Source organism: Papio anubis, chromosome 18, assembly GCF_008728515.1.
Source record: "Papio anubis isolate 15944 chromosome 18, Panubis1.0, whole genome shotgun sequence".
Classification (NCBI taxonomy): Eukaryota; Metazoa; Chordata; class Mammalia; order Primates; family Cercopithecidae; genus Papio; species Papio anubis.
The window spans coordinates 36545949-36559821 of NC_044993.1; the positions used below are offsets into that span (position 1 = coordinate 36545949).

Here is a 13873-nt window from a genome sequence, read left to right on the forward strand (position 1 = left end):
CTGAGAACTATGCTTTGGCTACTCAAAAGTCCTTGATGCTCTACCCTCTATCTCAAAACTCTTCACGTACGTATAGTTTCTAACTCTTGCAGTATATATTTAGTATCTAGTTCTCACTCTCCTTTGGGATTTTGCTCTTGGACACTGTGTTTCTCAGCTCTAAGAAGTAGAGCAGGTGGGCAAGCCCCATTCCATCCACATGTCCAAGCCAGTCCCCATCTTGTCTAGAAGGGGAGATCAGGTGAATTCTGAGTGATTATTTGGGATGTTTGTCAACCCCAGTTGATCACTTACTTAGCTAATCTGAGGAACAGAAGAATTATGTATAACAAAAACAAAAAATAATACAAAAGAAAAAGCAAACACAAGAAACCAAAGAATATCTAAAATTGAGGATTTAAAAATATAATCCAACGCATACCTCTATATCATCTTTAAAGATGGCTGGGGCAGGTTTGTATTCTGGATCTTCCACATCCCTGTTAAAATACAAACAAATGCTGTAATTACTGTAATGGACTTAAGAGTTCACTTGATAGGACAAACAAAGTCTTGTTGGAGGGTTTTAGTTTAAAGGTCAGACTGACATCTCTTCTCTAGCCAGAAGACTCCAAGACACAGCAGGAAGGCTGTTATATAGCAAATAGGGAGAAAGCTAGCTCTAATGTCCCCTTACTCACAAGTTCACTTTTATTTTTATTTTTTTGAGATGGAGTTTCGCTCTTGTCGCCCAGGCTGGAGTGCGGTGGCACCTCTCAGTTTACTGCAACCTCCGCCTCCCGGGTTCAAGAGATTCTCGTGTCTCAGCCTCCCGAGTAGCTGGGACTACCAGTGCTAATTTTGTATCTTTAGTAGAGGCGGGGTTTCACCATGTTGGCCAGGCTGGTCTCGAACTCCTGACCTCAAGTGATCCACCTGCCTTGGCCTCCCAAAGTGCTGGGATTACAGGCGTGAGCAAGTGCACCCGGCCGCAAGTTCGCTTTTAAATGTGTTTTTATTAACCTCAACATGCATCCTACTTTTCTCTTTGGGTAAGAAAAGACAGATTACATAAGGCCTTAAAACAGGTACAGCCTTTCGTATGTGTGGGTTTCATATCTATAAATTCAACCAATTGCAGGTTGAAAACACACGAAAAAAGCTGGTCATGATGGCTCACACCTATAACCTCAGCACTCTGGGAAGCCAAGGCTAAGGTGGGAGATCACTTGAGCCCAGCAGTTGAAGACCAGCATGGGCAACACAGGGAGAACTCATCTTTACAAAAAATAAAATAGAAGAAAATTAGCTGGGCATGATGGCATGTGCCTGTGGTCCCACTCAGGAGACTACGTGGGAAGATCACTAGAGCCCGGGAGGTCAAGGCTGCAGTGACACATCATTGTGCCATTGCATTCCAGCCTGGATGACAGAGCAAGACCCTGTCTCAAGAAAATATTTGGAAAAATATGGCATCTGTACTGAACATGTACAGACTTTTCTTGTCATTATTCCTTCAACAATTCGGTACAGCAACAATTTACATAGCATATAGCATATATAATGTACTAGGAATTATAAGTAATCTAAAGATAGTTTAAAGCATACAGGAGAATGTGCACAGGTTAAATGCAAATCCTATGCAATTTTATATATAGGACTAGCATCCTTGGATTTTGGTATCTGCAGGGTGTCCTGGATACCAAAATCCCCCATGGATATTGAGGGATGACTATGTAATAAACGTCATCATGTGTCTCATCAACTATAACATTCTTGCCTTTTTCTCCCCTCTATGCCCCTAGAAGTTTATGAACTCAGTGGCCATGATATACCTATTAAAATGAAAAATATGAAAAACTCATCTAAAGAATGGGTGTGGTGCATGGCCAACCTCTTCCTCGATCACATTCTGTCAGGTAAGTGCTAACCTATTAGTGTATCTTTAGCTCTTTCAGATTGTAAACTCCAATTCCCTTACTGCTACATCATTTAAAGATAAATAGTGTGACACAGAATATACTGATATTGAATAGAGGCATATAGAAAATTCATGACTCTGAAACACACATACCCATCCATATAATCATTCGCTCTCTGTTCAGCAGCAACTGCTTTGTCATCAGGTTTTCCCACTCTTTCCAAGAAGCATAATGCTGGGTCTGCTCGAATAGTGTTATATTTTTCATATCCTGAAAACATCACCAATTACAAAAGTAAAAAAAGATAAAAAGAAGAAAGGTGTATACATATAAGCATTCCTCATTATTTACAGTGGATGATATTTCTGGACTAAAGGGATATTAAAATGATATAAGTTAAGTATGTTTTCCAGAAATTATCACAAACATTAAATGATCTGGTAATAGATATCTACTAAATTAAAATTTCAGTTACATTTATCAGTTAATATGAAAAATAGGATAAACTGTATTATACACACACACAAACACACAAACATATCTCACATAAGAACTCTTCCTGAGAGAGGAAGTTGTCTTAGATTTACATCCAGGAAGGGTAGGTTACACACGCCACCCTCCCAGGAAGAAATGTGATGACTGACATAGTCTGGTAGTGTATGCTTTTAATTCTGTATATATAACATAGGTGTTACTGGAATAAAGCTGTTTAAGTGAAAATCAATGAACTGAGAACTGACAGAATTGCCTTATACATGGAAAGGGATACCACCTACCTTACTTCTTACTTACCATGTTTAAAAACTCCAATAAGGAGTGACTTATCAGCATCGAAATCCCACCACTCAGCAGGAACTTCTGAGTGGTCTGGTTCTGGTACCCAAACATCAATGTCACTGTAAGAAAATCATAATATGGCATTATGAATTACTATAAATGAGTCAAAAAGGAGGTAAAATTTTACCTAGCTTTTAAAGCACTGTGGCTTTCAAGAGAGAGCTTAGGATTTCATTATTTTTTAATCATTCATAATTGCCACCAATTAAAATTACAAAATTGTGCAATAACAAAGATACCATAAAATAAATGAATATTGTTAAGCCCAAGAGAAGAAATAAGTTTCAACAATGCTTACTAAACAATTTTCTTAAATTATCATATCCTTTCACTGATTTTCTTTATTTAGAGACAAAGGGTTCTATTGGAAGTAGAGACTATGTCAGCCAACAACTTGGCAATAATCAGCTGGTTCAATTATTTCATTTCGCACGTGAGAAAACTGAGGCCCTAAAAGGGTAAATGAACTGTTTTAGGCTGCAGAGCAAGTAATGTCTCCTCTAGACCACTACTGCTAAGAAAACCATGCTGAAAATGCCCTGTAATAGCAAATTTTTGATTCATAATTTGATTGAAACACTCAAGTGTAGGCCAAGCGCAGTGGCTCATGTCTGTAATACCAACACTTTAGGAGGCAGAGGCGGGTAGATCACTTGAGCCCAGGAGTTCAAGACCAGCCTGGGCAATGTGGCAAAACCCCATCTCCACTAAAAATACAAAAAATTAGCTGGGTGTGGTGGCGCACACCTGTAGTCCCAGCTACTTGGGAGGCTGAGATGGGAAAATCTCCAGAGCCTGGGAAGTTGGGGTTACAGCAAACCAAGATCATGTTGCTGCACTCCAGCCTGGGCCATGGGAGTGAGACCCTGTCTCAAAAAACAAAAAACACTCAAATGCTGTTTTGATGTTGTAAATAAATAATACAACGCCATAAAATCACAAGACTATTAAAAAGTAAAATAATAAACGCATAATGATTTGATTTGGTAGATTGGTTGTTTTTATGAGTAACAACCACAGAACTGGCAATTTTGCAAATATAATTTTCTTATTCTTCGCTCATCACCTGAAATTATTATTTTCCCAGAAAGCTTCAGCAAGTTTTATATATATAACATGTCTAAAAACATGTCATCTATAGAAGGACGGAAATGTTCACTTCTTTACCACAGTGATTCAAGTCATTGTCTTCTTTAGCATAGAATACAGTTAACGTCTGACAATGATTAACAAGTATCAATTTATATACACACAAATATATATTTGTATATATACATACACAAATCTGTGTATATATACACACAGACACACACACACACACACTTGCTTGTATTTGACAATGGATAGAGACTGAACAGGATAAATTACTACAAAAAGTTGAATAGTCGAGAACTTCTCTATTTGGTATTCATAAATTACCAATTTTCAAATAACCAGAGATATAAAACAATATAAATTATACAAAGTAGAATTTCATCTGTCTTAACAAAGACCTATAAGAAATGGGGAATTTCCTATTGACAATTAAGTTCTATGGGAAAAGTTAGATTCTAAGTTGGCTGTCTTTGGAAACTCAAATTTTTATATAAAAATAAACGAACAAATGATCAACATGTTCCTAGGACAAGAACCCAATGTGTAATCAAAATATAGGTGAGATAGAAGACACTAGCAGTGAAAAAGAAATACTTACAAATTTTATAAAAAAAGAAAACAAATTTACTTATTTTTCACAAATGTTTTACTAGAATTTTTAACTCAAGAAATATAAGGAAGTGGATGAAGAGATCTTTCTATAGATTCTTAAAGGAATTTGTCAGCACTCGAAATGAACACCTTATTATATCTAATTTTGCTTTAAAACAAAAGGGTCACAATTGACTTCAGTTTAGAAAAATAGAGAAAAAGGAAGAATGATTTTCTTGTGATACGGAAAAAGTTAAAAATAAATGAGAAATACGGTTAAAAGAGATACTTATTTTTGAACAAGTTATTAAGTAGGATTAAACAAAGCATTAGCCCTGAAATATGAAGGAAAGAGGAAAGAACACTGGAAACAGAATCCCAGAGGAGAAAAAAAGTGGGTCAGATAGCTCCCTTTGCCAACCATCAGGTGGCACTCTAAGCTCAAAACATTGTGATTACCATCTGAGGTGGAAGGTTTTCCTGCTTGTAAAGAGAAGGCAATCAGTATATAAAACTCATGGTTCAAATTTAAGTGCCGCATGCACATTAGGTATTGTTGATTTCTGTTTTTAAAGACTAACTTGTGTCATCTCTTGCATAAAGTTTCCTTTAACTTCCCCAGGGTAGATCATTCACTCAAAATATATTTAAACAGCATTCACTACATGCCAATAATGGCAATAATAAAGATAGTCATGCACATGCCCTTGTAAAGAGGGACATGCAATATTGTGTGATGAGTGCTGTGGCAGGGTACTCTGGTTATGTGCCTAACTCAGATTTAAGAGGTCATAAAAGGCTGACTCAATGTCGGCTGAGCAGGAAGAGGGAGAGAATGGAAAAAAGGAGGAAAGAATGTTATAACAAGAATGCAAAGACCTGGAGAGAAGAGTAATTAATCATGGCACACTGGAGAAATATGGATCTAAAATTCAGAAGAGAGACATGGGCTACAGGTAGGGATTTAGAAGATATAAGCATAGAAACAAAAATTGAAGCCACAAAGATGAGAACACCCAAGAAGAGTAAGTGACAAGAAGAGAAGGCCTATGTGAAGATTCCTTGAACTCTAAGAGACAGATAGAAAACGAGCCTGAAAAGCAGCAAGCAGAAAGGTAAAAAGAAAAACCACAGGAGAATGGTACCACGGAAGCATTTTAAAAAGAAGGAAGTGGTCAACAAAGGTAAAGTAAGGTAAGCACTATGGTATATCCATTAAATTTGGCGGCAAGAATATCAGTGAACATCTGAAGTGAAGAGGTAGAAGCTGCATTGTGGTAGATTGCACAGTGAATGGGAGGGAAGAAAAAGATAACGAACACCGATGCTTCTTTCTTTTCTTTCTTTTTTTTTTTTTTTTTTTGGAGACAGTGTCTCATTCTGTCACCCAGGCTGGTGTGCAGTGGTGCAATCACAGCTCACTGCAGCCTTGACCTCTCTAGGCTTATGTGATCCTTCCACCTCTGCCTCCAGAGTAGCTGGGACTACAGGCATACACCACCACAAACAGTCAATTTTTCTACTTTTTGTAGAAACAGGGTTTCGTCATGTTGCCGAGGCTCATCTCAAACTCCCAGGCTCAAATGATCCACTTGCCACGGCCTTCTTAAGTGTTGGGATTACAGGACTGGTCACTGTGAACCCCCTAAAACAAGTTCGGCGGTCAAATCAAGAGAGTAATAATATGGTAGTTTGAAGATATTTTGGGTCCAAAAGCATTAAGTGCTGTGTGCACATAGGGTGTGTATGTGTAAGTTAAGGTGAGGGAGATGTAAACATGTTAAAATCCAAATGAGAAGGAAAAGGGGGGAAATTAATGAAAGAGGAAAAAGAAGGTACAATCCACAGAGAGCAGTCCCTGGGAAAGTTACAAGTGGATCAGATCCAGTCAGGCTAAGGGAAAGAAGCCAATTAGTTGACAAATATTTACTGAGTGTTTCGATGTCCCAGATTCCATACTTACCTTTAAACAGCTTAAATTATATTAAAAGAAGACATACAAATAAATTAACGTAATTTTTAAGTAGTAGTAGGCATTATAAATGAAATAAAAGGTTAAATAGTAGTGAATGACTGGTGGGCTACTTAAGCTGAGATTGGCAGGGAAGGTCTATCTAAGAAGGAAATACTTGAGTTGAGATCCAAATAATTTGAAGGGGCGGTTCTGTGGAAGACCTGGGGAAAGAATATTTGGATCAGGAAGAACAGCATAGAATGAACTTGACAGGTTGGCAAAACACAACCACCACTGTGGCTGGAGCATGGTCGGTGAGAGACACAGTGAAGAAAGTGGGTACAGAGTTATGGAAGCACTTGTAGGTCATATGGAATTTGAATTTTACTCTAAGAGAAATTAGAAACATCTGGAGGGTGTTAAGGAGTGCCAAGACCTGATTTTTGCTTTAGAAATACCACTCTGGCTGCTGTGTGAAGGACAGGCCTAAAGAGGCAAAAGTGGAGGCAAACAGACCAGTTTTATGAGGCCACTGCAAAAGTCTAACTGTGAGATCATGGTGGCTTGGACTAGGGATTTGGCAGAGGAGATAGTGAAAGGTACTGAGATTTGGCATGTATTTTGTCAAGCTAACAGGGAAGAGAGGAATCAAGAATAACAACAGAGCAGTGGGTTGTACATTTACTAGGATGGAGAAGACTTGTACATGGGAAGGAAAAGAGAAAGGACTGAAGACAGGAGATTTGGAAAAGCCAGGGGAAGTAAGATGTTAATTAGTCATTTAAGTGGAAATGTTGGGAGGCAGTTGACTGATGGCTTAAAACTCAAGAAAGAGGTCTGGGAGAAATATGTAAATTTCAGATTTACCTGTTTATAGATCATATTGGGTATGATGAAGCTGCATGAGTTCACCTAAGGAAAAAGGTAAGAGAGCTGAGGACAGAGCTCTTGGTCAATCCAGTATTTAGAGATCTGTTAGAGAAATAAGAGCTACCAAGAGGGAATGAAAAGGAAACAGTAGTGAGAAAAAGGACAACCAGATGGGTATAGTTAACACAAATGCGCACAGAAGACAGCATCTTATGGAGGACAGAGAGTAAATTTAGAGAGTTGATCACACTGTAGGTCATTAAGGGCTGTGTTAAGAACCATTTTAGTGAGACAGTGAAGAAGGAAGATCCATTGGAATGGGTTAAAGAGAAAATGCAAGATAAAGAAGCAGTAAATATAGGTAACCTTTTTTGTTGTCTGAATCTTTGCTCTGCCATTTTTATCTGGGTAACCTTAGACAAATTTCTTTTTTAAAAAAAATTCTGTATTTCCATAGGTTTTTGTAGAACAGGTGGTATCTGGTTACATAAGTTCTTTAGTGGTGATTCGTGAGATTTTGGTGCACTCATCTCCCGAGCAGTATACACTGCACCTAATTTGTAGTCTTTTATCCCTCACCCCCTTCCCGCCCTTTCCCCCTGAGACCCCAAAGTGCACTGTATTTCTTATGTCTTTGCATCCTCATAGTTTAGCTCCCACTTATAAGAACATATGATGTTTGGTTTTTCTATTCCATATTGGAGAATAATAGTCTCCAATCCCATCCAGGTTGCTGCAAATGCTGTTAATCCATTCCTTTCTATGTAGAATTCCATCTCATATATATATGAGATATATATGTGTGTGTGTGTGTGTATATATGTATGTATGTATATATTCCATCATATGTATATATATCACAGTGTCTTTATCCATTCGTTGATTGATGGGCATTTGGGTTGGTTCCATTTTTTTTGCAATTGCAAATTGTGCTGCTGTAAACACGTGTGAGCAAGTATGTTTTTAATACAATGACTTCTTTTCCTCTGGGTAAATATCCAGTAGTGGGATTGCTGGATCAAATGGTAGTTACACTTTTATTTCTTTAAGGAATCTCCACGCCGTTTTCTATGATGGTTGTACTAGCTTATATTCCCACCAGAAGTGTAGAAGTGTTTTGTTACTACATCCATACCAACATCTATTATTTTTTTATTTTTTTGATTATGACCATTCTTGCAGGAATAAGGCAGTATCGCATTGTGGTTTTGATTTGCATTTCCCTGATCATTAGTGATATTGAGCATTTTTTCCTATGTTTGCTGACCATTTGTATCTGTTCTTTCGAGAATTGTCTGTTCATGTCCTTAGCCCACTTTTTGATGGAAATTTTTTTTTCTAATTTGAGTTTGTTGTGTAGATTCAGGATATTAGTCCTTTGTCAGATATCTAGATTGTGAAGATTTTCTCCCACTCTGTGGGTTGTCTGTTTACTCTGCTGACTGTTCCTTTTGCCCTGCAAAATCTCCTTAGTTTAATTGAGTCCCAGCTATTTATCTTTGTTTTTACTGCAATTGCTTTTGGGTCCTTAGTCATTATATCCTTGCCTAAGCCAATGTCTAGAAGGGTTTTTCCAATGTTATCTTCTAGAATTTTTATAGTTTCAGGTCTTGGATTTAAGTCCATGATCCAACTTGAGTTGATTTTTTTATAAGGTGAGAGAAGAGGATCCAATTTCATTCTCCTACATGTGGCTTGCCAATTATCCCAGCACCATTTGTTGAATAGGGTGTTCTTTCCCCACTTTACGTTTTTGTTTGCTTTGTTGAAGATCAGTTGGCTGTCAAGTATTTGGCTTTATATCTTGGTTCTCTATTCTGTTCCACTGGTCTGTGTGCCTATTTTTATACCAGTACCATGCTGTTTTGACAACTATGGTGTGATAGTATAGCTTGAAATCAGGTAATGTGGTACCTCCTGATTTGTTCTTTGGTTTAGTCTTGCTTTGTCTATGCAGGCGCTTTCTTAGTTTCATATGAATTTTATGACTGTTTTTTTCTAGTTCTGTGAAGAATGATGGTGGTCTTTTGATAGGAATTGCATTGAATTTGTAGATTGCTTTTGGCAGTATGGCCATTTTCACAATATTGATTCCACCCACCCATAAGCATGGGATGTGTTTCCATTTATTTGTGTCATCTATGATTTCTTTCAGGAGTGTTTTGTAATTTTCCTTGTAGACAGCTTTCACGTCCTTGGTTAGGTATATTCTTAAGTATCTTTTTTTTTCTTCTTTTTTTTTTTCCAGCTATTGTAAAAGGAGTTGAGTTCTTGATTTAATTCTCAGCTTGGTCGCTACTGGTGTACAGGAGAGCTACTGATTTGTGTACCTTAATTTTGTACCCTGAAACTTTGCTGAATTCTTTTATCAGTTCTAGGAGCTTTTTGGAGGAGTCTTTAGGGTTTTCTAGGTATACAATCATATCATCAGCAAACATCAACAGTTTGATGTGCTCTTTACCAATCTGAATGCCCTTTCTTTCTCTTGTCTGATTGCTCTGGCAAGGACTTCCAGTACTATGTTGATCAGAAGTGGTGAGAGTGGGCATCCTTTTCTAATTTCAGTTCTCAGAGGGAATATTTTCAACTTTTCTCCAATCCAGTATTATTGTTGGCTGTATGTTTGTTATAGATTGCTTTTATTACATTCAGGTATGTCCCTTGTATGCTGATTTTGCTGAGAGTTTTAATCATAAAAGGATGCTGGATTTTGTCAAATGCTTTGTGTTTACTGAAATGATCATGTGATTTTTGTTTTTAATTCTGCTTATGTGGTTTATCACATTTATTGACTTGCATATGTTAAACCATCTGTGGTATGTAACCCACCTGATCATCGTGGATTACCTTTTTTTGATATGTTGCTGGATTCAGTTAGCTAGTATTCTGTTAAGGATTTTTGCATCTATGTTCATCAAGGATACTGCTCTATAGTTTTCTTTTTTGGTTGTGTCCTTTCCTGCTTTTGGTATCAGGGTGATACTGGCTTCATAATATGATTTAGGGAGGATTCTCTCTTTGTCTTGTGGAAGAGTGTCAAAGGATTGGTACCAATTCTTCTTTGAATGTCTGGTAGAATTCAGCTGTTAATCCATCTGGTCCTGGGCTTTTTTTTTTTGTTGGTAATTTTTTTTATTACCATTTCAATCTCACTGCTTGCTCTTCATCTGCTTAGGGTATCTAACTCTTCCTGATTTAAGGTAGGATGGTTGTATCTTTCCAGAAATTCATCCATCTCCTTTAGGTTTTCTAGTTTACGTACATAAAGGTATTTGTAGTAGTCTTGAATGATCTTTTGTATTTCCATGGTGTCAGTTGTAATATCTCCTGTTTCGTTTCTAATTGAGCTGATTTGGATTTTCTCTCTTCTTTTCTTGGTTAATCTTGCTAATAAATACAGGCAACTTTTTAAAGGAGTTTGTTGTGAAGAGGATTAGGGAAATGGAGTCTGAGAATGTATACTGAGAGAGGTTTTTTCTCTTTCTTTAAGTGACTGCTATTAAGGCATACATGTATGCCAGAAGAATGATGTAGTAAAGAGAGAGAGAAAAAGATCCAAGAAAGAAAAGTAAAGTCCCAGAAAGGTAAGAGTAAAGTCCTCAAAAGTTAAGAGAAACGAGTTCCATGCTGCACAAAGTTTGCCTTAGGAGGAGGGACATTTCTATTGTATCTTGAAGGAACAGGTGGACATATATGCAAGTAAAACTGAGGGTAGCTCTCATCTGATTGTGTCTACTTTTTTCCATGAAATATGTAGCAAGGTCATTATTGGAAGGTGGTAGTTGCAGCGTGGAAAGATGGTTTGAGGAGAGAGGTACAAAATGGTTCTCTTAAAGAGTAGGAATATGAATTGACTAGCCACAACAGTTAAACAGTAGATGTTTAATCTCTTTTGAAATGGGATCTATGCTCACAAATTTGAAGTCATTCAGCATGGCTTGCTTGATTTTCTCCACAAATGTTCAGCTACTTAGGTGCAGGCAAGAAGTAAATGGCTAGCTGGGATTAACCTGAGTTGAGGTTGTAACAGATATCTAGAACAGAAGGAAAGGCAGGTGAAAGGAAATAGATAAGGATTTTAGTTAGCAAGTAGACTGCTAGACTATAGAATCTATGTTGAATAATGAGGAAAGGAGGGGCATGAAAGTGGTGATGGCTAGTGAGTAAGTGGTAAGATGTGGGGACATCCTGATGAGATTAGAGAATTATAATGAAAGTACCCAAGTTAAGTGAGTTAGAAGGAAGGATGTCACTGTCAAAATTCTGATTAAATAAGTGCTGTTACTGGTGATAGCAAGATCAAGTGAATGACCGGGTGACTTTGCAGCTGTAGTGGGGAGAACAAGAGGTAACTGTAGATAAAAGTCAAGGAAATGAGAAACCAGGGTGTTGAATGGATCATAGTTGGATATAGAAGTCAGTCACCATAAAACTTCTTTAATTGTAATAAGAGGGAAGAAGACTGAGTACAGAAAAATTAAATTTTAGATTTGGTGGCAGGAAGCTGAGGGAATTTCTGTTTTATGGCTTGCTTACATTTCTCTACAAAGCTGGGGGAATATCATTTGCTGAGAATGGGGGGGTTGAGTAATAGGTTTATGCAGAGTGAGCTATATAAATCAGATGCTTACAGAGAATGGAGAAGAAAATTGGGAAAGGTTACTTGTAGTATTAAGAGGCAAGATGAAACTAGAAATAGAAAATTCTAGTAGCACCTCCCTGGTATTCTATACATACACAAAAGCATTTATTACATTGCAGTATAGTTTATCTATTTCCCGCTCACTGACACCATAAACAACTTAGGGATCAAGACTGTATTTTGTCTTTCTATTCCTAGTGCTTCACAGTGCCTGGTGCTTAGTGAGTACTCAAAAAGTACTTCTGTTGGAATGAATGAATTGGTCATTAAATCAGTGTCTGTGTCTGGGGCTGGGTGTGGTGTTCACAACTGTAATCCCAGCACTTCGGGAGGCTGAGGCAGGTGGATCACCTGAGGTTAGGAGTTCGAGACCAGCTTAGCCAACATGGTGAAACCTCGTCTCTACTAAAAATACAAAAATTAGCCAGGTGTGATGGCACCTGTAATCCTAGCTACTCAGGGGGCTGAAGCACAAGAATCGCTTGCACCTGGGAGGTGGAGGTTGCAGTGAGTCCATATCATGCCACTGTACTCCAGACTGAGTGACAGAGTGAGAATCTGTTTCAAAATTAATAAATAAACAAACAAATAAATAAAAAATCCGTGTCTGCTTTAATGGCATCTAGGTTAGATACCATTCTTAATATTAATACTACTATTGTTACGTTGTGACTTCTAGTGACGGCCAAGATGAGAGCAATAAAAGAAAGCTAACAAATTGGCAAGGGTTAATTCCCTAAGTTTCATGGATTTTCCACCTTATAAATTTCACAGACTAAGGACCTGCCTAATATACAATATTCTGGTCATATAATTTTTGCCTCATCATGTTATTGAAAAATAAAAATAGGCTGGGCATGGTGGCTCACGCCTGTAATCCCAGCACTTTGTGGGGCCAAGGCGGGTGGATCACCTGAGGTCAGGAGTTCGAAACCAGCCTCGCCAAGATGGTGAAACCCCGCCTCTACTAAAAATACAAAAAATTAGCCGGGCGTGGTGAAGCATGCCTGTAATCCCAGCTACTCGGGTAGCTGAGGCAGGAGAATTGCTTAAACCCGGGAGGCAGAGGTTGCAGTGAGCTGAGATTGTGCCAATGCACTCCAGCCTGGGCAACAAGAGTGAAACTGTCTCAAAAAAAATGAATAAATAAAAGAAATATATCATTTAAGCAAGGTGTGGTGGTGTGCCTATAGTGCCAGCTACTCAGGAGGCTGAGACGGGAGGATCACTTGAACCCAGGAGCTTGAAGCTGCCTGGGCAAGACAACAAGCAAACAAAAATAATAAAAATTGTTTAACTTACCTTGCATCAACTCCATCAAATACTTTCTGACACTCACTTCCAATAACTTCTTGCTTTAGATAATACAGCATTCTCACACGAAGCAAAACCCTAAAAACAAGGGAAAATGAATCAAAAGGCATAAAGATATTAATCGTTTAAAATATTTGGCCATGGGGTTAAAATTAGGAAGGAATTTGTGTACAGATTTTAAAATAATGAAATAATTACTTCTGATTAAATGAATCTTATTACTACCATATATATAAAGAACTTCTCCAAAATCTTCATAATCATCATTATTTCATATCCAAGTAAGATATAATGAGCTCATTTGGAGGCCAGTTTTATTTATCTGTTGGTGAGAACAATGACACAAGAGGTATCATGATTTGCTTGAAGGATACCTTGTAAAATTAAGATTAGGATTGGCCCTAGACCATGCTGTCTCTGTACTCAAAATCAGCACGCTTAAAGATTATTAATAAATTCAGAACAGTAAACATTTAAAGAGTTGTGTTTAAAATACCCTACTACCTACTTATTACAGTGGTGTTTTATATGTTTTTTGTAGCCTTCATCTTGAAGCAGCTGCTCGGGATTATATTTTCGAAGCCATTCTGCTTTTTGTATATCAAATGAGCTTGTTTGAGTTTTTACTTTCTTCCCTTTTCGACCCCTGGGTACAGGAGCTGATAGGCC

General features: G+C 37.7%; 1 protein-coding gene across 22 annotated transcripts in view; it reads right to left on the bottom strand.

Annotated features, from left to right (window-relative positions):
• CHD9 (chromodomain helicase DNA binding protein 9) overlaps positions 1-13873 on the bottom strand; it is a 276773-nt gene that overhangs the window by 39932 nt on the left and 222968 nt on the right. For all 22 annotated transcript variants that reach the window (XR_002519241.2, XM_021931967.2, XM_017953359.3 and 19 more), the window contains 5 exons: positions 13713-13872; positions 13193-13282; positions 2694-2797; positions 2054-2171; positions 422-479 (listed from right to left, as the gene is read on the bottom strand). Coding sequence is in view for 21 of the 22 variants with exons in the window: in XM_021931967.2 (XP_021787659.1) it covers positions 422-479; positions 2054-2171; positions 2694-2797; positions 13193-13282; positions 13713-13872 (530 nt within the window). In the remaining variant the exon portion in view is untranslated. The remainder of the gene's footprint in view (positions 1-421; positions 480-2053; positions 2172-2693; positions 2798-13192; positions 13283-13712; position 13873) is intronic.